The following is a 21933-nucleotide window of genomic DNA, read 5'->3' as shown; positions in this document are numbered from 1 at the left end:
AACCAGAACTCTCATAAATTGTTGTTGGGAATGCTGTTCCTTACAAATTAGAAATACATGTATCATGTGGCTCAAATCCCACTCCTAGGTATCTACATAAAAGAGAAATGAAAACGTAGGTTGGCACAAAAACCTGTTAATGAATATGTAACAGTGGTTTCATTCAAAATTGCCAAGAATTGGAAACAACCTAAATGTCCTTCAGCTGGTGAATGAGTAAATAAACTTGTTCATTTATAGAATGTTACTTAGCAGTAAAAACAGTGATTTTCTGATATAAACTGTAACATGGATAAATGTTCACACATTATGCTAAGTGAAAAAAATCTAGACTCAAAGGGCTAACTACATGCCGCATGAATCAATTTATATGATGTTCTGGGAAAGGCAAAAACTGTAGGGATAGAAAGCAGATCACTGGTTGCTTAGGAGTGAGGTGCCCAAGGAAATTTTTTTTCGGGGGGTGGGTAATGAAAGAGTTTGATGGAGGTTATGGTTATTATGTACTGTGTACTTTTGTCAGAACTCATAGAACTCAACATAAGAAAAAAAGAAATTGTGTATGTAAATTTTACCTTAATTTAAAATGTATTAACTAAAAATAATTCATCTTGAATTGTGACTAGTTAATTAGTAATGTTTGCTGGTTATTCAGGGATGAAAGTAAATCGTCTTGCTACCCAGTAATATCAGGGAAGACATCAAAGCTGATACAGTTTGTACCTATGATACTTTCATTCACTGAGGATTCAGTGATGCTCCTTTTAAAATCCTATTTTGAAATTATAAAAGGAACCACTGTATTTTGTAACCTAAAAAACACTTCTGTAGTCTCATTTTGTGTGACCTGCTAAATGAAAATGTCCCTTTAGCACGGTTGATGGGTGAATTCTTGAAAATATGGTGAGGAAATTTGTAGAGGAAGAAGTTAGGGAGCTCTTTCCTTAGAGGAGGCTGAGGAAGAAAGGACAGAGGAAATTAAAACTCCAGGAGATAGAAGAGAGAAAAGCTGACATTGAATCCAAGTCTCAACAGGAGAATTAAGTATTAAGGATCAGAGGCAGAGATGTAAGGAGAACAGTATTCGATGCAAACTGGAGCAGGCAGTTTAGAAGCTGTTGGTAGATACCATCTTAGGTGTATTATCTTACCTTTCCCAAATAATGCTGCATTATGTCGTTTGTAGCAGTTCAGTGGAGCGTGGAAAACAGTGCCTTGCACTAATTGATTTCTTTGTTGTTAACTTCTACTTATCTGTTATAAATGAGAACCTTATAAGCATAACTTAAAAAAAAAACAACAGATCATACATTTTTAGTCATGGAAGATTTTTCTTCAGGGAAAGGAACAAGTCCCTACCTCCTCTCTGTATTCTGTGTAGTACCTTATATATACTGAGTGTTCAGTAATTGATTGTATGTTTGTACATTTAGTAACCAAAACAAAAAAGTTTGTTATAATTAGTAAAACGATTGCTTTTGACCCTTTTAAGCTTAAAGACTATTATTTCTAGCAGCATTTCATTCTTTCTAGTAATGTGTCTAAGCAGTATTTAATCCTTTTTTCCCTCGTGTTCCAACTTTAGACAGATGAGTGAGAAAAGTCTTTATCCTTTTTACATTTTTAGGATTTTCAGAATTAAGATTTAATTTTTCTTCTGGAAATAAGAGAACATAAATGTAAACAGCATACAGTATACTTAGTCTGTTACCTCTGTTCTTTAGCCAGTTTCCCTCGAAATCAGAGCAGAGCTCTGTGTGTTGCTCACAAAGAGAACAGTGACAAAGTTTTTTGTTTGTCTTTCTTGTTTTTTTCTTAATTTTACATTTCACATTATACAGTAGAATTGACCTGCTTTTTGATGTACAGGTCCTTGAATTTAACATGTATGTAGATTTGTGTCACCACTACCACCATCAAGGATACAGAACAATTCCATCATCCCAACAAACCCCCTCATGCTATCCCTTTATAGTCACATCCCTTTCCTACCCTTGCCTCCTGGGTGACCACTGAATGTTCTCCATCACTACAGTTTTATCTTTTTGAGGATATCATTTAAATGGACTCATGTATAACCTTTCAGACTGTCTTTTCAGCATAATGCCTTTGAGATTCACCCAAGTGTTTCGCATGTATTAAGGTTTAATAAGTTAAAAGTAAAACTTCATTAAAATTTTCAACTATTGGAGGTTTATCCTTTTTCTGTCATTCTTAATTTGTTTTTTTACTGGTGTTTGCCTAAATTTGTATATAAAATCCTGTGGTTTTAAAACTCACATTATGTCTTAACTGCAGGTGATTTTGCAGTTCTTCTTAAAGCAGGCATGACTGTAAAGCAAGCAATTGTATACAACCTCCTGTCTGCCATGATGGCTTACATAGGCATGCTCATAGGCACAGCTGTTGGTCAGTATGCCAATAACATCACACTTTGGATCTTTGCAATCACTGCAGGCATGTTCCTCTACGTAGCCTTGGTGGATATGGTAAGACAGCTTATTTTATATTTTTGTTGGTATACTAAATCTGTGAATAGAATGCACCTTCTAAAAATGGAAGAAAGTTTTGGTTGTGGTTTGAAGTAAATATAAAAATAAATATAACTCATTTTAAAGACATGTGATATCCTAAATAATCTATTAAGGAAAGACATTTAAGTAGGAGGATTCCTTCTTTAGAAACGGTTGAGATCCTGAAAAATTCTGACCAAATGATGTTACTATAAAAAGTAATCAACAGCGTTTAAAGATATAATTACAAAATTGTTATACTGTTTTGAATGTTTTGTAATATTGGGGTGGAAGTGTCTTTTTTATTATTATTATTACTAATGAAATAATTCCTTCAGCTTGCTTGATAGTAAAACAAGAAAGAAATACTATACCTTTAGGTAAGCCAGTCTTCTGCAGGACATGGTGTATATTCCAAGGGATTTATGTAGTTTCCGTTATTTCTAACTTCGGTTTAAAGTTAATAAATCTAAACACTTAACAATTAGTTGTATTTTAATTTTACTTTAATATCCTAAATATGTTAGGCACTGTACTTACAGAACTAGCAGTTTGGTTACTTTTTGTTTTTAACTACATATTGTATTCACTTTTCCTGTTAGGATCTATTAGATAGTCTCATTTCAAATTATATAACCTAAATTTTTAATCACAGAATTAATCCTATTTATTATAGAAGGTTTAGAAAATATGAAAATGAAAAATAAAAATTATTTGTATTTTGTACCCAGGGGGGGCCATATTTCCCCCACCTCCACCCCAAGACTTCTTTTACTTCTTTTACTGTCCTCATGCTCAACTGACAACCTTGCTTCCTATTTCATGGAGAACATTGAAGCCACCAAGACAACCTGTTTCCATCACCATTTCTACTCATCTCCTTGTATCGATACCTGTTCATCTCTGTTCCTGTTACTGTGAAGAAGTGTCTGTGGTCCTGGCTAAGGCCGGTTCCTTCAAACCACTCCCTAGAACTTATCCCCTCTCACTAACTCCTCCCTCAAGTTTCCCCTTCTCTTCCCTGCATCATTCATTGTTCCCTCTCTTCTGGATTATTCCTATCAGCATATAAAGCTTATGTTACTTTTCTCATCTTATAAAGATAAGGAAAAGGGACTTTTATAAACTGCAGTTTGAGGTTTAGCCACCACCCTAACCCTATTGCTCTCCTCCGTCTTATAGTAAATCACCCTTTTTTGTTTCTTTGTTCTCCTCTCTCATGAGTCTGGCTCGTCAGGTCTTCTCCGACTGCTCTGCCCCGTTGCTTTAGTCACACTTACCATCAATCTCGATATTGCCAAGTCCACTGGTCATTTACCCTGCCCGTCTTCATTTTGCTCGTCCTGACAGCAGCATTTGGCTGTTGATCATTCTCTTCTCTTTGGAATGCTTTCCTGTCTGTTGGCTTCTGTACCACCACCACTCCCTGGTTTCCTACCTTTCTGGCCTTTCTTTCTCAGACTTTCGCTGGATCTTCTTTTCCCTTACCTCTAAATGTTGGTGAAAGCCTTCTAAACAATCTTATCTAGTCTCATGGCTTTAACTATTTATTGGCTAGTAATTCCTAAGTTTACATCTTTAGCCCAGACCTTTTCCCTAACTCCAGATTAGCCTATCTGCCTGCTTACCTGAATATCTAAAAGATGTTGCCAGCTTAATATGTTTGGAATCCAGCTCTTGATATTTGCCAACCCAGCTCCTGGCACCAGCGTCTCCTGTAAAATCCTCCATCTCTTAAATGATAACTTTATTCTTCTGTTTGCTTAGATCAAAATCCTGAGTATCATTCTTTGACTCTCCCCTCTTTGTCTTTCCACATCTGTTTCATCAGTGAGTCCTGAGAGCTCCATCTCCTCACCACCTCTACTCCCAGCACTCTCGTTCCAGCCACCATCATCTTTCTCTTTTTAACTGTTGTCCCTGCTTCTGCCATTGCCTGTCCACCACTCTCTTTATCTACACCACAGCTCAGGTGATTTTTTTAAAGCGATCCTTCTAAGATTAGATCATGTCACTTAGGAGCTTCAGACCCTTCAGTGGTTTTCCTTCTCATTCAGAGTAAAAGCACAAAGTTCTTGTTTTGACCTTCAAGGTTTTTCATCCTCCTTGAGCATTTCTTCTCCCTCCCCTTCCTGCGTTTCCCTGGCTTCCCCTCACCACACACCCTGCCTCAGAGTTCGGGCTCTTGCTGACTACTCACGTGGGTTACTTTGCTAAGACAGTCTCCTGGCTAGCTTTTTGTGAGGCATCCTATCTAAAATTTAAGTCACTACCCCGATATTTCACATCCTCTATTCCTACTTTACTTTTGCTTCTTTGCACTTGTATCTTGATCTGTTAATAACACACTAACAATTTTACTTATTTATTGACTTCACTCTATGCCTCACTAGGATATCAGTTCTAGGTGAGCAGGCATTTTTGTCATATTTCACTTACGTAGAAGATGTAGTTCATAATTAGTTGAATGAAGAACGAATGAGCTATTTCTTATATTAGAGAGATAAATACATAAAAAGAACAAGAGAGTCTTTACAGTAAGGATTTATAGCCTAGCGAAGAATAGTAGCCATTAATTACAATTCTTTGGATTGTGTTATGATAGAGTGGTGCACTGTGTTTGTGGAACTAGAAAGACAGGCTGCCTAAAAAATCAGGAAATAAAGTTGGGGAAGTTTTTCTGGAATAGGAATTCTGAGCCACGTCATAAAGAATGTAGAAGAGTTTATTGGAAGCAAGAGGAGAGGGCATATAAAAAACCGAGTAATCAGTAGCATCATTCCTTTGGCCAGTGAATCTACTCCTGGGACTGTATTCTGAGAAATCACGTAAAATGGCTGCTGCTAATAGAGCACGCAGATAAAAGTAAAACCATGTGAAAGTGTTCTTTGCTGTAATATTTATAATGTCACAATTATATTGGAAACACCCTAAATGTTTAAGAAGAGCGGGACAAACTATTCACATATATTTTGGGATTTTAATGACAGTGAAATTATATATTTTCTAGTGGTAAGTAGAAAATGGATTAAAAAATATTACCTACAGAGTCATTAATTAGGTAGATAATGGTCAGATCATGATAGTCACACAATATGACATGCTAAAAAGATTAGAGTTTATCTCATAAATTTTCAGGGAGCCATTAAAAGGTTGAAGCAACAATGACATTATCTAATTTTTATTTTAGAAAGACTACTTTGGCTATCAGGAGGACATTTTTATTGATTTATAGTCATTCAGTAAGATAGCAACAGTACCAGAAGTTTGAGGTTCCTTTAGGATGTCCAGTTGGAAGTTTCTGGTTTCAGGGGCTTTAGATACCAGCTGTCTGTCAGCCAGCAGGAACACAGTTGCATGGTAGCAGTTACGGCCGTGCAGGCAGGTAGTGGCTAGTTCTTAGCTGTGGTTATGACAGACAGTACTGGTGTTAGCATTCAGGAGAGACTTGAACGTGGGGAAGGTATAGTGCCTGTTTCAGCTGGTATGTGCACATATCTGGAGGGGACATTTCTGTGAAACCTCCAATAAATCGTTTATGCTTAAAAATTAAGGAAAGTTAGAATTAAAAGTTTTTGTAACAATAAAAGCTTGAGGGAAACATGTAATAAAAGTCGTCTTACTAGAACCAGAGGTAGGAAATTGCCAGTTTGGGTCTTAATCCAGGGATTGGCGGACTTTCTGTAAGGAGAGAGATGATAAACATCTGGGCTTTGTGGACTATACAGTCTCTGTCATGGTTACTCAACTTTGTCATCTGTAATGATCTTTGTCACACCTGCTTACCCCTACTGGACAACAACAGTAGCCTCCATTAACACACACTACTGCCAGAGATGCTGCACAGGTGGACGACCAGCAGGAAGTAGCTCTTAAATAGGACCCTCAGGGGATTATTCCATAGACTGGCACTGCCAGAGCATGGCATCGGATTAACTGTACTCATTCGTTAATAATGAATAATGGTGTTTCTTCCTAAGCAGGCATTATGTACTTAACATTAAATGTCTCCTCCCTAAGCCCCAAAGCACCAAGATCTTGTTTGGAGTAAAGCTTAGTATTAAAGAGAGTAGCGTATCAGTGTCATCCTTCTGTAGACATTCACTGCAAACTTGAGAAACAAACAGCAAACAGAAGAGTGAATGTGAGAATTGGAAATAGCACTTCTTTCAAAATTTTGACTAGGTTTGGGTAGAATGAATTTATGCTTAAAATACACGTACATTTCTTTGGACATCTTATTTAATATTAAAGGTTTACTTTTATACTTTGAACTATGGATTACTTTTAAATGTAATAATATATGCTTGTGTTTTAGAAGTTAAACTATACAATCCACTGTACCTTTAAAGATACTGGAAAGTTTCAAATATAAAAAATGTTACCACTTAAGAGTATAGAGTACACTGCAGGCAGTGTGCATAACTTGGTCGTAGTTCTGTTGCCTAGCTTAGGTATACTGTTTTCTGTGTCTGTTACTGGAAGGAAAGTAATGGCTGCTTTTAAGGCCATAGAGATGCCAATTTGGAATTGTCTGTCAGTGTATATCCTTGATGAAAGGTGCTGTTGGAAATGAGAATTTTAGATGGAAAAGGGTGAAGAAATGACACAGTTTTGAATTAAATGTTCCCAAAAGAAATCTTACTTTCTCAGTGAGCTTAAGATATATCAGTAAATGTGGGAATTATGGTGTTCTTTTCTGAAAGTTTTATTGGCAATAATAACTTGTCTTTTACTTTAGCATAAAGTGAGTGTCAGAATTGGTAAGGTCAGTGGCTGGTAACTTTAAAAAGTGACTAATACTTATATTATATGCAATTGTTGGGGGTTGAGAAGGGGACAGATTTAGCATTTACCTAGTACACAGCTGGAGCATAGAGTTTCTTTCTCAGTATTTGACTAAAATATGTATTATGGTTAGCATTGGGTTCAATAAAGTAATTGTATTATTTATAGTTCATGCTGTAATAATCGGTTTTTTTAAGTAGGAAAGTGTGGGGGTGGGGAAAGGCACAACATTATACAAAATTACTTTTAAAATCTGTGTTTTTTTCAGCTTCCAGAAATGTTGCATGGTGATGGTGACAATGAAGAACATGGCTTTTGTCCAGTAGGACAGTTCATTCTTCAGAATTTAGGACTGCTGTTTGGATTTGCCATCATGCTGGTAATTGCCCTCTATGAAGACAAAATTGTGTTTGACCTCCAGTTTTGACCATTCCCAGCAATCACTGCTGATTACGAGAATGTTGCCTTGCAGCTTTGCATCTGTTCCTTGTACTGTAAGCACGTCGCTCAAAGAAAAGTCAGTGGCTTGCACTACTTACAAGTTCATAGATTTGAGCCTAACCACAAAGACCGGTGCTCAGTACTGTTTTCCCCGCGTGAAGGGATCTTTTAAAAATGTAAAGCTTGTAATAAAGAAAGGAGGAAATGGGACTCCGTGAACCAATGTTGATATAGGTTTGATTAAGACTTTAAAAAACAATAATATGAAACACTAAAGTAGTCTCTTTATTAGTAGAAACTTCTGTGGCTATGCAGAAATAGAAATTGAACCAAAAAAAATCACTTAACTTTAAAAATATCCTAAATGGACTCTGGGCAGACTTTTCTTTGTGCTAAAAATTAATTGTAGTGTCCTTTAATTCAGCTCCATATATGCATATGGTAATAGGGATCAACTTGACACAGCTTTGAAACCGCATAGACTGTAGGACCTAGAGGAAAGCACAGGCTGCATTAGGGTATGAATTTAGCATTGGGAAAAGCCCTTATTCTTGAATCTAGAGTTACTATTTTTGTATATATTTGCATAGTGTTTAAACTTGCAGCCTAAACTACTGAAATTTGTGATTGTACATTTGTGTGTGCTTCAGTTTAAGGAAAGATTCATAACGGTTCTTTGTATTAATATTATTCTTGGTGTTTGGGTTTTATTTTTAACTTTTATTTTGTTTTGGGTTTTTTGGTGGGGGGCGAGGGGTTGGAGCATGTGGTAAAATTTTTTTGTTGTTGTTGTTAAAATTGTAACCCTTTAGAAAATATCAGCGAAGTGAAGAACTCGAACGTGGTCTAAATATTCAGTTTTCCGACTTTAACAGTACTAACTAGTTATGTGGGAAACTTAAGTTTTAAATGTACACAGTGCTTTACCTGTTTGGCGTTGGAACTCAGAGCACACGCTATGGCTGGCAGTACGGGTAAGGCAGCAAGTTTACCGTGTCCGTGTTCTGTACATGGAATGTCACTTGAAACGCTTATGAGGATGATCTCCGTGGCTGTTGTGGTACCAATTGACTTGGAAGAGATAGTTAAATAACTCAGCTGAAATCACTTGATCATTTTGTGCCAAGATATGCTGTTGGTGCCTGATAGGCATTAGTCTCCTATTTTTTAGGTGCCCTGTTCTCCTGCCATAATTGTGAAAGATTTGTGAGAAAAGTGCAAGTCATGTTTATCCTGAATTTTGACCTAATAATTTGTAGCACTAATCATATGCATGTAGCTTTCTGTTTACACCTTGTGCCACATGGTCTTCATTTATGCCAGGTAAACCGTATGTGAACTCTGTGCAGGCAGCTTTGTTTTTATCTGCTTGGCTACCCATGTAGCTGCTTTAAAAACCTTATTCTTCAGATACTTAAGAGCCAAACTCTTTCCATTCCATTTAAAATGTTTTCATTTAGTCCTCTTCATTTTCCCAGTTCGTCTCTTACTCCATGAACTTTAAAACAAAAAACAAAGTTTTGAGAGCAGCACATGCATCCAGGCATTAATAGAGTATTGTAAGCAAGGGAGCTTAGGTGTTATTTCCTTAATTTATGCCTGAATTTGAAACATTATTTCTGGCTCTCTCCATGGCCTCCTGTAACAGGTAGGGGTTTTATACATAGAAATATACATTTATTTCAGCATTGGGCACTGAATTAGGACAGTCCTCATCTCATTGCTTGGCCCTTCAAGCAACTTCGCTAAAAGGTGCTGATATTTCATTTAGTACTGCCAACTTCAAGTGATTCAAATATCTTGCTTTCTGAACCAAGATATATTTAATAGTTCATTTTTGGGTTTTTATACCCAAGGACGATTCTGCATTCCAGCGTTAAGTCTGCTTTATTTTAAAACTTTTATGAAAAGCAACAGCTGGAATATACTCCCAGTCTTAAAATAAATGCCTGATTTAAAGCAACTAGGTTATGCTGAAGTATATAAAGGTTTATATTCTCTCAAAAATGGTATTATCTTTATTTGCTAGATTTTTTTTTTAAACTTTTAAGAGGGCTGTAACAGTTGCTGCTAGTATTTTGTTAGGGTTCCACCAGTATTTAGTTTTTACATCATTCTAATGTATAGTTTCAAGTCTTACTAGACAATCTGAATTCCACTACATTTCTCTTTGGCTCCAACATTCCATTTAGCTTGACCAGTCTAATTTAACATGTGTTTGTTGGAGGTCATTACTGTTACTTGTACAATGCTGTCACTGTGTGACATCCATATAAATTTTGGTGTTATCACATTGCATTCAGTCAGCTGTGATTATGCTTAGAAATACTATAGTAACTAGATGCAGTGTGAATTTTTTTCCATTAACAACAGTCAGTCAGTGGCTTAAATGTGATTATGGTCCTGCAAGGTGATACTTGCTAAAATATCTAAACTTTTTTTGTTGTTGTAACTGAATCATTTTTTTAAAAATTTATAAAGCTGGAAATGATCAAATGCTGTTTTTTCCATTGTCAACAGTGGTGTCATTTTATGTGTGTTCCTAATGCTTATGGAACTCTCCCAAAATAAAGTTATTCAAAAAGAGCAAATATACCAGTGTTTTCTTTAGTCTCTGTCCGAACATTTCCTTAGGCTGAAGTACAAATCATTTTAAATAGTAGGCTGCATTTGCACATAAATGAATTTATAATTAAGTATAGTGTTAATCAAATTGATTTAAACCAAATGAGTTCTTTAAAAAGTGAAATATTTTCTGCTCAACCATTTACCAAGTAGGAACAGGGAAGCAGCATCTTCTATTTAGGAATTAAGTTGACACAGCAGTGCTACACCCCGTCCAATCCAGTGCTCCTTGGGTTGGTCAGAGGGAAGAGTCATGGCAATCACGAAATTCGTAGAATGGCCAGTGGTGGACAATGTTCCTCTCCGTTCACTTGTCTTATACAATGGGGCAGTATAACTTGGTCGTTCTGGTATATCTACCCTCTTACAGGGCTTTAGCCACATCTGGAAGAAAGTGCATACAATTTCCTTAAGTCTTGGATGTTTGTTATGTTTACTTACATTTGAACTTAAAATGGTATTGTTGGAGTAAAGTTAGTCATGTCTGCAAACTTCTGTGGGCTAAATTGATTTTCTTGTCAGCAGTGCTGTCATTCCTTCAAAATACTTTTTTTAGAACTCTTCAGGGCCAGTTTGGAAACTAAATGAGGAAAAAAATATCATTTTACTGCTTTCAAAAAGCATCATTGCCTATCTGTTCATTACCTCCATACCATACTTACCTGATTTTAACTTTTGGTGCTTACAACAACAGAAAAACTGGACATACTTTCAAAGGTGAGAACTGCCACCACTGATACTCATAATCACATTGCTTTATTAATTAAAGGCCATAAGGAAACAATCCCTTTTAAACACAGGCAAACATAGAAAACATAGGCAAAACATTTTCTGACATAAATCTCAGTAATGTTCTAGGGTAATCTACCCAAGCAATAAAAATAAAAGCAAAAATAAATAAATGGGACCTATTAAGTTTATAAGCTTTTGCACAGTGAATGAAACCATAAGCAAAACAAAAAGACAACCTACAGAAGGGAGAAAATATTTGCAAAAGATGAGACTGACAAGAGCTTTATCTCCAGAATATATAAACAGCTCATACAACTTAGTAAGAAAAAAAAAAAAAACCAACCCAATCCAAAAAAGGGCAGAAGACCTAAACAAGCAGTTCTCCAATGAAACATACGAATGGCCAATAGGCACATGAAAAAATGCTCAGTATCACTACTTATCAGAGAAATGCAAGTAAAAACTACAATGAGGTATCACCTCACACCAGTCAGAATGGCCATCATTCAAAAGTCCATGAACAATAAATGCTGGAGAGGATGTGGAGAAAAAGGAACCCTCTGATACTACTGGTGGGAATGTAGTTTCATGCAGCCATTATGGAAAACAGTATGGAGATTCTTCAAAAAACTAAAAACAGAGTTACCATATGATACAACAATTCCACTCCTAGGGATATATCCAGAGGCATATATCCAAAGGGAACTTTAATTCAAAAAGATACATGCACCTCAATGTTCATAGCAGCACTACTGACAACAGCCAAGACATGGAAACAACCTAAATGTCCATCGGCAGATGACTAGATAAAGAAGATGTGGTATATTTACACAATGGAATACTACTCAGTCATAAAAAATAATGTCATCTGCAGCAGCATGAACGGACTGGCGAATGTCATTCTAAATGAAGGAAGCCAAAAAGAGAAAAAAATACAATATGATATCACTTATATGTGGAATCTTAAAAAAAAAAACTAATCTACAAAACAGAAACAGACTCACAGACATAGAAAACAAATTTATGGTTACCAGGTGGGGAAGAGGGTGGGAAGGGATAAATTGAGAGTTCAAGATTTGCAGATACTAACTACTGTATATAAAACAGACAAAACAATATGTTTATACTATACAGCATAGGGAACTATATTCAATATCTTGTAATAACTTATGGCTAAAAAGAATATAAAAATAAATATATGTATGTTCCTATATGACTGAAGTATTGTGCTGTACACCAGGAACTGACACATTATAAACCGACTACCTCAATAAAAATAATTTTTAAAAGGCCAATCCCCAAAAATTCTGAAAAGATTTTTATCAGCAATTGTAGAACTTGATCACCTCCCCACTGCAGGTGACTATTTTAAAGGGGCTATCCTATATATTGTGCTGTTTAAAACAGAGCTGCCTTCCCTTATAACTACAATATGTAACCAGCATTATTTTTAGTGTTATTAATTGAAATCTACAGGACACTACACCCAGAAACAACCAGAGTACACATTCTTCTCAAGCAGGCATGGAACATTCTAGGATAGACCACATACTGGCACAAAATAAACCTCAACAAATCTAAGAGGATAGAAATTATTTCAAGCATCTTTTCTGACCACAATGGTATGAAACTAGAAATCAACCACAGAAAGAAAAATGAGAAAAAAACCATTAGATGGAGACTCAGCATGTTACTAAAAAAAACTAATGGGTCAACAATGAAATCAAAGAGGAAATCAAAAAAATACCTTGAGCAAACGACAATGAAAACACAACCATACGTATCTCTGGGATGCAGCAAAAGCAGTCCTAAGTTCACTGTGATACAGGCTTTTTTTAAAAAAAAAAAAAGAAAAACATCTCAAACAACTTTCTGGGGGTTTCCTTGTTACTGACTCTGTTTTTCACTTGCTGCCTTTAGAACCCTCTCTTTAACTTCTGTCATTTTAATTATGATATGTCTTAGTGTGAGTCTGGGTTCATCTTGTTTGGGATGCTCTGTGCTTTGTGTAGCTGGATTATGTTTCCTTTTTTAGGTTTGGCAAGTTTTCAGCCATCATTTCTTCAAATACATTTTCAATCCCCTTTTCGCTGTCTTCTCTTTCTGGAATCCCTAATATCATTAGGTTGGCAGCTCTATACTATCCCATAGATACAGTATGTTAATTTTATTTTTGAAATGAATCCTGTTCAGTTTATTTTAATGCCAAGTTTTTCAAATTTTTGTGGGTTGGGTTGGTGATTTTCCTGTTTAAAACAGCCCCCAAGTGTAGTGTAGAGGTGCTGTTTAGTGTTCCAAAACACAAGAAGGCTTCAATATGCCTTATAGAGAAAATACTGTAAGTTTTGTTCAGGCATAAGTTACAGTTCGTGAGTTCAATGTTAATGAATCAACAGTATATATTAAATAAGGTATCTTTAAACATAAGCACAAAGTTATGTATTGATCAATTAGCAAAAATATGACTAGAGGATCACAGAAACTTTAACCTTGTGTTTCTCTAATTCTATGTTGGTATCAAGTTTATAAAATGTGATTACCATGAATAACAAGAATTGACTGCATATGTGTGCGTGTGTGCGTGCGTGCGTGCTGTGTGTAAAATAGCCCCCCACATATATATCATTAGAAAATACTAACCACAGGCACTGTATCATAAAGAATTTTGGGATGTGATTCTGCAAGTTTCTTGATCTTTCTATTCCAGGAAGCTCCATCCAGAAACAGTCCATGAATGAAAACACCTAAATATAAAAGAAGCAGATTACTAGAATACCTTACACATGCACGTTGATTTGAGTTTTGAATCTAAAATTTCTACAGGTGAATAATACCATGCAAGTGATAAAAGTTCAGCAAACTAAGACATGCTCTAAAATAAAAGCAACGTTCTGAGCACTTTGTCTTAACGTTCTTATTTCAGGAATATCTATACTTTGCCTAGTCGACCAATGCAATAGTGAAATTAGACGTGGAAGACAAAAAGGGAAAGAAATTTTAAATTAGTTTATGTAAAGTTCTCAGTATGGGTGAACACTATCAGATTTATATGTTAATTGGCCAATGATTATCATGTTTTCAGAGTCCATGAAGTCCACAAGAAAAGTTCTTCACGTAATTATAGGGATCCAGTGGCATCTAGGCAGCATGTGAACAAAATACCCTTCTGTGGATCTCTACTGTTGTGAGAATTAAATTTCTTCCCCCAACTTTTCTTCTCACTCCAAGGCCACTCCTCAGTCTGTATGAGAACACACAGATGGATGAACTCCCTCTGGAATGCAGTGTCACACACAAACAGCTGAAGAGCACAATTTAAGGAATCAAAGGAACCTGGCTCACTTGCTCTGGCTTCCCACTGAGTAAGCCTCAGGAACTGAACATGAGTATCCACACATGAAAATAGTGATTGTAATTGTTGTGCAGGTGAGAGGAAAGCAATGAGGACCTTAGAAAGACTTCGGTTTTAGTTCCTAATTTGCTATACCGTGAGCAATTCATTTACCTTTGGACCCGTGTTTTTTTTTCCCCAATCTGGAAAATGTTTATAGAACGATAATGCCTGCCTTGTCCACCTTGTAGAGTTACAATAAAGTCTACTATATTGGCGAAAGTGCTTTGTAAAGTAGGATATAAAAATCCACGTGGGCAGTGCTGTCCAATAGGACTCTCTGTAATGATGGAAATATTTTGTATCTATGCTTCCCAATATGGTAACCACTGGCTAGGAAACACCTAAAACATGGCTGTGTGACTAAGGGATTGAATTTTAAATTTTATTTAACTTTAACTATAAATTTAAAAGGCCACATGTGGATAGTCCAGCGACAGATGTTGGGGGATGGCTTACCCTTTCTAGGTTTTAACTGATGGAAAGAATAGTTGGAATAAAATGTCAGTTTTATTAAATGGCAAAGCACTTGTCTAAGAACTTCCCAAGTATTACTCTAATAAAACTGCATTGCAAAATGCATCTGGAGCCTGGGACAATGTCAGGGGTGGGCCTGCCTGAGGGTGAGACCCTGGCCAGGTCTAAGGCCTGCGGACCAGTCACAACAGTGGACAGGAACAGGGAAAGTGGAGGGGACCCTACAGAGAGCTGTTTAATACCGTCCCCGCTGACTTACAAGCACAGCCCAGGAAATCTCTGGCTCTAACCAATTAGACGATCTGTTCCTTACTCAGGAAGGAAAGATGTCAGAGAAAGTAAACAGCGGAGTTCATTTTCAACACCTAAGAAAAGTGGCGATAGGGACAAAAGTTCCCTCCAGCCTAACAGTTTTATAGGAAATGTGATGGGGATATTCAAATACATTTTTGTTTCTCGCGGCCATTAAGGGCATCATGGAAAACACAAAATATTAAATGACAGGACATATTAACTGGGTACTGTTTCATGCTCCCGCTTGCTTCACCATCTGTGAGACGTGGTCAGCACAGTGTCAGCCACTGTCCCTGGCCCCTCTCTGGCTCACCATCTCTGCCCCCTTCCTGCTTCATACTGCTCTCTTCATTGATAACTTTGAGTCACCCTGTAGTGCCCAATAGTTCAGGTAAGAGCAATCTTAGGCAAACACATCTAGAATGTATGATGCTAAATCCAGGTAGATTTAAATGGCATTTTGGCCACTTTGAGAGTGAATAACTTTTTCCAAGGGGAAGGGTATAGCTCAAGTGGTAGAACTCATGCTTAGCATATACAAGGTCCTGGGCGCAATCCCCAGTACCTCCTCTAATAAACAAACAAACAAACAAACAAACCTGATTACCTTCCCCCTAAAAAAAATTAATTAAAAAAAGTGACTAGCTTTTTCATTCTGTTTAACTTGACTTTGGGTAAATGAGGTTGACTTCTTCATGAGTCCCAGAACCCAGAAACAGGTACATACTGAAGTATGTATAAAGGAGACAGACTGTGGAGTGATAGAGGTGATAAAGGAACATTCTAGCCCACGGTTGGATTCTCAGGTTGGATCTGTGTTGCTCCCCCACATGAGAAAGCTGTTTCTTGGGAAAAGTCCATTGCTCCAAATTATTCCATGGAACTCCCTTTTCTTTCTGGTAATTAGCTAAGTACAAAGTAAAAAACTAGAATGACAAAATGGCTAAGTTGTGGATATTTGTGTTTTGGGGAACATGTATGTGTGTGTATACAAAATAATAAAATTAATGACTTAATGAATATCTATCAGCTACTATAAATCAGACCTGGGCTGATTCTTCAGTATTCAGTACACTGGTTTATTTAACTGATGGCTCCTTTTTTACTGTGAGATCTTGGAACACTAAATGGTCTTTACTGATCTTTAAATAACTTGTGCTTTATTCCTTCTCTATTGTTTTCAAGATAACTTTGGATTCTGATAAATTTGGATCTTTAGTAAGAGAAGTTGTGGGTTAAGTCAATAAATCACTGCAAAAAGAAAAAGCAGCTACCTTATATAATGTCTGAGTTCAGTGTATAACAACTGGCAATTCAATAGTTTAATCTTAGATATTAGCTAATTTATAAACTTCAGGCATCTATGGCTGGGGGAAATGATTAGTTTTAAAATATTTTCCCAATGATCTTTTCCCCCTTGAATCCATTGTTCTTGGATGTGTTTCGGCAATAAAACTGTTTAAATTAAGTATTAAAGGAGATTGCAGTGAACTATGGCTTAAAAGGTTGGGTAAGATTCCATGAATGTGGAGTGGAGTGGATTCAAGCAGCATGATTTCTGGAATTTCTACAGCAGCATTTGAGGGCCTGATACGTGCCAGACATTGACAGGCACTAAGGAAAAAAGGATGATGGCAAACAAGGTCACTGGCTTGTTGCTGTTTGTCTTGTAGTGGAGGAAAGAGATAGTAAAGAAGGAAATGAAGTAATTACAGAGTGTGACTCATGACTTGAAGTTCATAAGCAAAGCCGTAAGAGAGGCTAACAAGGCGGAATGGGTGCTTCAATAGATCAACTGTTGAAGGAGTCTATTGAAGGCTCTTTCTGATGAGCTATAACTTAAGCTGGGAACTGAAGGTTGAGAAGTACCCTCCACGCTAAGTCTGGGCTTAGGAATAGCATGTAGGAAGATACCAGAGAAAAAGAGCTTGAAGTGATCCAGGGGCTGTCAGAAGGTCAGTGTGACCTGCATGTCATGGTACATGCTGAGCTCCACAGGTAGGCAGTGACCGGAACGTGCGTGGCCTCATGGTCATGGTGAGGTGTTTAGAGTTTATTCTAGCTACAAAGGGAAAATGCCATTATTAACTTCCGTTTTCTGAATTTCAATAGGGACTTAGTGGTGACATAATCTGTTTAGATTTTTAAAAAAATTTCTATGGCTCCTGTAGAAATGAAGGATTATGAGTGTAACAACACTGGGGAGAAGATAGAAGGCTAGAGCAAAAGTCTGGATAGGAACAGTGGTGGCAGCAGGACTGTAGACGAGTGACTGCATTTGATGTGAGTGTATGATGGAGCAGAAGAATGAAGAAGAATCCATGGGTTTCTGGCTGGACAGTGGTGCCATTCACTGAAATTCATTACACATTTTTCATATCCAAGAGACACCAAAGTGAAGAACTCAGGTAGACACTCGGATACAGAGGTCTGGATCTTAAAGGAAAGATCTAGACTGGACATTTAAATTTGGAAGATATCAGCCAACAGATAATAAATTTTAAAGATACAAAAAAGTATGAGGTCACCAGGGAAGAGGATGCAATTAGAAAAGAGAAATAGTCCTGGGACTGAGTCCTTGGGAACTCCAATATTTAGAGGAGGAAAAGCTAGCAACAAGCATAAATGTGTCCAGTGAGAAAGGGAAAAACAGGACATTAGAAACAAAGTGAGAAGAATGTTTCTAGAAAAAGGAAGTTGTCACTGGTAAAAACTGTTAAGGGGTTAAGATGAAGACAGAAAAGAATTCATGGGATTTGTCAACAAGGAAGTCACTAGCACCTCTGAAAAAACAGCGTCAGTTGATTGGAGAAGATGAAAGGCAGACAGAATTTGTTGTCGGATGAGACAACCTAAAGCATGTTGCATGCTGGTAGGAATTACCTAGGAGTGTGAGAGAGAACTGCTGACTCTAGTAAAGGAGGGTACAATTGAAGGGTAGAAACCCTTGGAAGGAGGGGGGAAAAGTGAGATCTGCACCATCCAGAGGATCTGGTCTACCAGAGGGTGCAGATGTCACCAGTCTTATGGACTTGGTAGGGCTGCAAACTCCATTCTGATGGCTTCTTACTTTTTTCAGTGAAGGATGAGGTGAGATGCCGGGGCAGAGGGAAGGACAAAAAAGGCCAACGTGGTTGTTCTGAGAGTGGGAAAGCAATTTTCCTAGGGAACAGTAGTAGGATTCCTTCACTGTGTTACAACCCCTCTTGAGATTTGTGACAGTCAATGGAAAGGAAAACCACTTGGCACAGTAATGTGATTACCATACACTGCTGTGATGATGTGTCTACTTGTGAGGATCTCCCACCAGAGTACAGGTCACATGAGGGTCAAGATCCTGTCTAAATTGTTCATTGTTGAGATTCCCCCATGTCTAATAGTGAATTCATCATTTGGTGATGAATAAGAAGCAGTATTGTCTTTGACACATGAGTCAAAGCAGAACACATTAACGGTCATTTAGAGATGATCATTTATTTAAAGACAACATTTTGGTAAAATTAGGAATCTATAGCATTTTAAAAATAATACTTGTTTAAAATAGTGGCCCTGTCCATTAAATTTGAAACAAAATATAGAGTAGCCACTGAGTGTTAAAAAGACAATCAATTAAGAAAATAAAGATAAATTTCCTCACAATCTTTCAATCACAAAACAAATTCTCCTTTCATTACGTTTTGGGAGGATGTATATAACAAGAAAGAACACACACATTTTAGGGATCTGCAAAAGTATGCTCTTAAGGGACCAAGGAAACCTTCTTTTTAATGTTGTACCACCTTAATTCCCCAAGGTCACCATAATATTATGGTTGATTGTCCCACATATTGTTAATTGGATGATTACTTTCATCCTAACCTTTTTTCCCGAAATAACTTCAAACCTGCAAAATATTGTAAAAATAAAACCATACAAGGGACATATATATTCCTTATTCAGATTCATTTTAATCCCTGTTTGCTTTATCATTTACTTATCCTTGCTCTCTCTTTTGCTCACTCTCTCTTCGTAAAATTTCTTTTTCCTCCACCATTTGAGAGGAAGTTACATACGTGATGATTAAATTTTGAACAGCTGAGAAAAGTGAGCAGGAATGTTATGTTTTTGCTCAGTGTCAAGATATAAGCCACCTCGTGCCATCGCTGCGCTTACCATCTTCCGGAGCTTGCTTGTATTCTTTGTCTTCCATCACTTCATAGTCAAACCCAAGAAGGTCAATGGGGATGGTGTGTTTCCTAGCGTAGTTCTGCTGGGCACCAGTCAGAAAGGCTTGTGTGAAGAAGAAGCCAGAAAGCCAGAAGACGGGAGGAGGACCAACCTCGTACCATTGCTGTGGTGTCAAAGCACAAGTGTCCTGATGATAGCTTTTCAACTTTGAATGCAACACTGCTTAGTGAAATCTGTCCCCAAACACCCCACCATTATCTTCTAGGTAAACTAGCACATGAGTTAACACTTCGAGGAATAAAAATAAGTAGCCTATTCTGCGTATGTTCTGACATCAATTTCACATTCATCGCACCGGTTTGGGTATCACAATGTGCGTTAATGCAGATGTAAGTGTTTTATACACGCCCAATGCTTCCTGCAGAAAAGCTCTATACAGCAATGACTATCTATTATGCATTGTTGCACAATATGTATAGTGGAATGGTAGAGATCCCTGCAAGGTCTGGTCAGATGGTAATGGTTTTTCACTTTTTTTCTCTCTGATTGTTAGCACCTGGGAGAATATTCCTTTGGAAGTTTTCCCTCCTATTTCACCAAAATACAATGACATCCAACATATGAAAGCACAATATTGTACAAGGAGCTCCCAGAAGAATTGGTATTGAGAGCTGAAGATCTTCATAAATATCAAGATACCTGGATATTCTGTTCATATTATATATTATAATAAGTAGTTGAGTCCTGACTCTTAACTAAATAGTAAATTTAGTCAGTCTGGAGAAGTGAATTTGAACAACTTTCCCCTAAACAGCCCAAGGCAGAGTCTGCATTTTTCAATAATAGTCTTAATTCTTTAGCACCAAGTCTTGTATCACAGAAGCCCTGTATTCTGGAAGGGAAGTTGTCATTTTATCACTGCAGAAATTTCCTCACAGGCAATCTTTGATACATTATGTAGAGTATCTAGGAAATTAATCAATACTTCTAATGAATATAATTGAACATAGTGAAGTGCCAATATGGCCAGGTAATTAGGAGGCAGGCTTCTGCCCACTCAGCATGGCCAAGACAGTTAGCCCTCGAGGTTATATTATTGTCTTGGGCTGAGACAGCGATCTAGTGATTTCATGACCTGGAAGAGTGCTGGACAAGGAAGAAATAATGCTCCTTGCTAGTAGCTTGTCTGGCTTTCTAAGATGCTTTGCTGTAGGGAATCTATTTTAAAGCTAAATATTTAATGGAAAAATCAGCATAGCCAGTTGTTTTCTCTCTTCAAATGTCACTGACTTGCATGTCAAACTTCACTGGACATGAACACCTGCTCCTAAAAAAGCTTTCAGAGATTCTACTTCCAATATTAGTACTTTGACGGTTCAGCGTTAACACTTAGCTAAACTATATGCATTAGGGAGTAGTGGTCATTTGTGCCTGGGATGCACAGAAGAACTAGAGAGTAATCCTCATTACACTAGGAGTCCTGATGAAGAAAATAAAATCAGAAGAAACTTAATATATGATCATTTGGATGAACTCACCTGCAAAAACTTTAGTCTTGCAAGGAAGTCATTCACATAGCTCCCGAGTGGTTTAAGGCTTGGGTAGGATTTACCCATCCACATTCCTGGAATTCTGACATTCAGAATGCTGCTAACCACTTCCTCAAGTTCTGTAGACATCACTACAAGCCCCTGAAACACATTTAACTGTTGTTTAACATGATGGTATTCTAGATTTTGAATAATTTTATAATTATCCTTTGTTCGCAACTGTGATTAGCAAATGTTGAGTCATATAGCAACAAAAAAGTAAAGATATTTTCTTTTGCTCACAAGTAAGTTTTGGGATCTTTGCATTACTCCTTAGAAAGCCATTAACAATTTTAATCTAGTCGAATTTTAATGGAAAATTTCTTTTATTAAAATATAATTGATATATGACATATTAGTTTTAGGTGTATAATAATGACTCAGTATTTGTATATATGGCGATGTGACCATAACAATAAGTCTACTTAACATCCATCACCATACATATTTTTTTTCTTGTGATGAAAACTTTTAAGATTTACTCTCTTAGCAACTTTCAAATATGCAGTATACTATTATTAACTATAGTCACTATGCTGAACATTACATCTCTGTGACTGACTTATTTTGTAACTGGAAGTTTGTACCTTTTGATCCCCTTTGCCCATTTTGCCCACTTTGGAAGATCTTAATACTCGGCTACTCACTAGCTTTTGAATCACAGCCTAACTTTGACTTAGTTTACTTGTCTATTAAATGGACAACTAACCTATCTCTGTCCTGCCTTCTAAAGGATAGTGATGAATATAAAAGGAAGAAAATGATATGAAATGCCTTGAAAAGTTAAAAAATCCTGGACTGCAATTGTGAAGCCTAATTGATCTCATCCCATTTTGAATGACTGATGTACAGATGGTAAAACTTTGAGGTTCCTGCAAATTCCTAATTTGATCTTCCAGCTGGGCTGGTTGCCATC

At 37.0% G+C, this 21933-nt stretch overlaps 2 protein-coding genes across 10 annotated transcripts in view; one reads left to right on the top strand and one right to left on the bottom strand.

The window, feature by feature from the left end:
* The window catches only part of SLC39A10 (solute carrier family 39 member 10), a 95909-nt gene extending 85576 nt beyond the window's left edge, over positions 1-10333 (top strand). For all 7 annotated transcript variants that reach the window (XM_031678052.2, XM_015249305.2, XM_006215988.4 and 4 more), the window contains 2 exons: positions 2299-2489; positions 7570-10333. In XM_031678052.2, the coding sequence (XP_031533912.2) occupies positions 2299-2489; positions 7570-7728 (350 nt within the window). In that variant the 3' untranslated portion in view covers positions 7729-10333. The remainder of the gene's footprint in view (positions 1-2298; positions 2490-7569) is intronic.
* The window catches only part of DNAH7 (dynein axonemal heavy chain 7), a 209878-nt gene continuing 195951 nt past the window's right edge, over positions 8007-21933 (bottom strand). For 2 of the 3 annotated variants that reach the window (XM_072961566.1, XM_072961568.1), the window contains 4 exons: positions 20967-21119; positions 19414-19591; positions 13740-13843; positions 8007-10751 (listed from right to left, as the gene is read on the bottom strand). In XM_072961566.1, coding sequence (XP_072817667.1) covers positions 10545-10751; positions 13740-13843; positions 19414-19591; positions 20967-21119 — 642 coding nt within the window. In that variant the 3' untranslated portion in view covers positions 8007-10544. The remainder of the gene's footprint in view (positions 10752-13739; positions 13844-19413; positions 19592-20966; positions 21120-21933) is intronic. The other variant, XM_072961567.1, reaches the window with a different exon arrangement.

The sequence above is a fragment of the Vicugna pacos genome, chromosome 5, assembly GCF_048564905.1.
Source record: "Vicugna pacos chromosome 5, VicPac4, whole genome shotgun sequence".
Lineage (NCBI taxonomy): Eukaryota > Metazoa > Chordata > Mammalia > Artiodactyla > Camelidae > Vicugna > Vicugna pacos.
The sequence above is the reverse complement of the archived record's forward strand: the minus strand, read 5'-3'. Positions and strand labels throughout refer to the sequence as shown.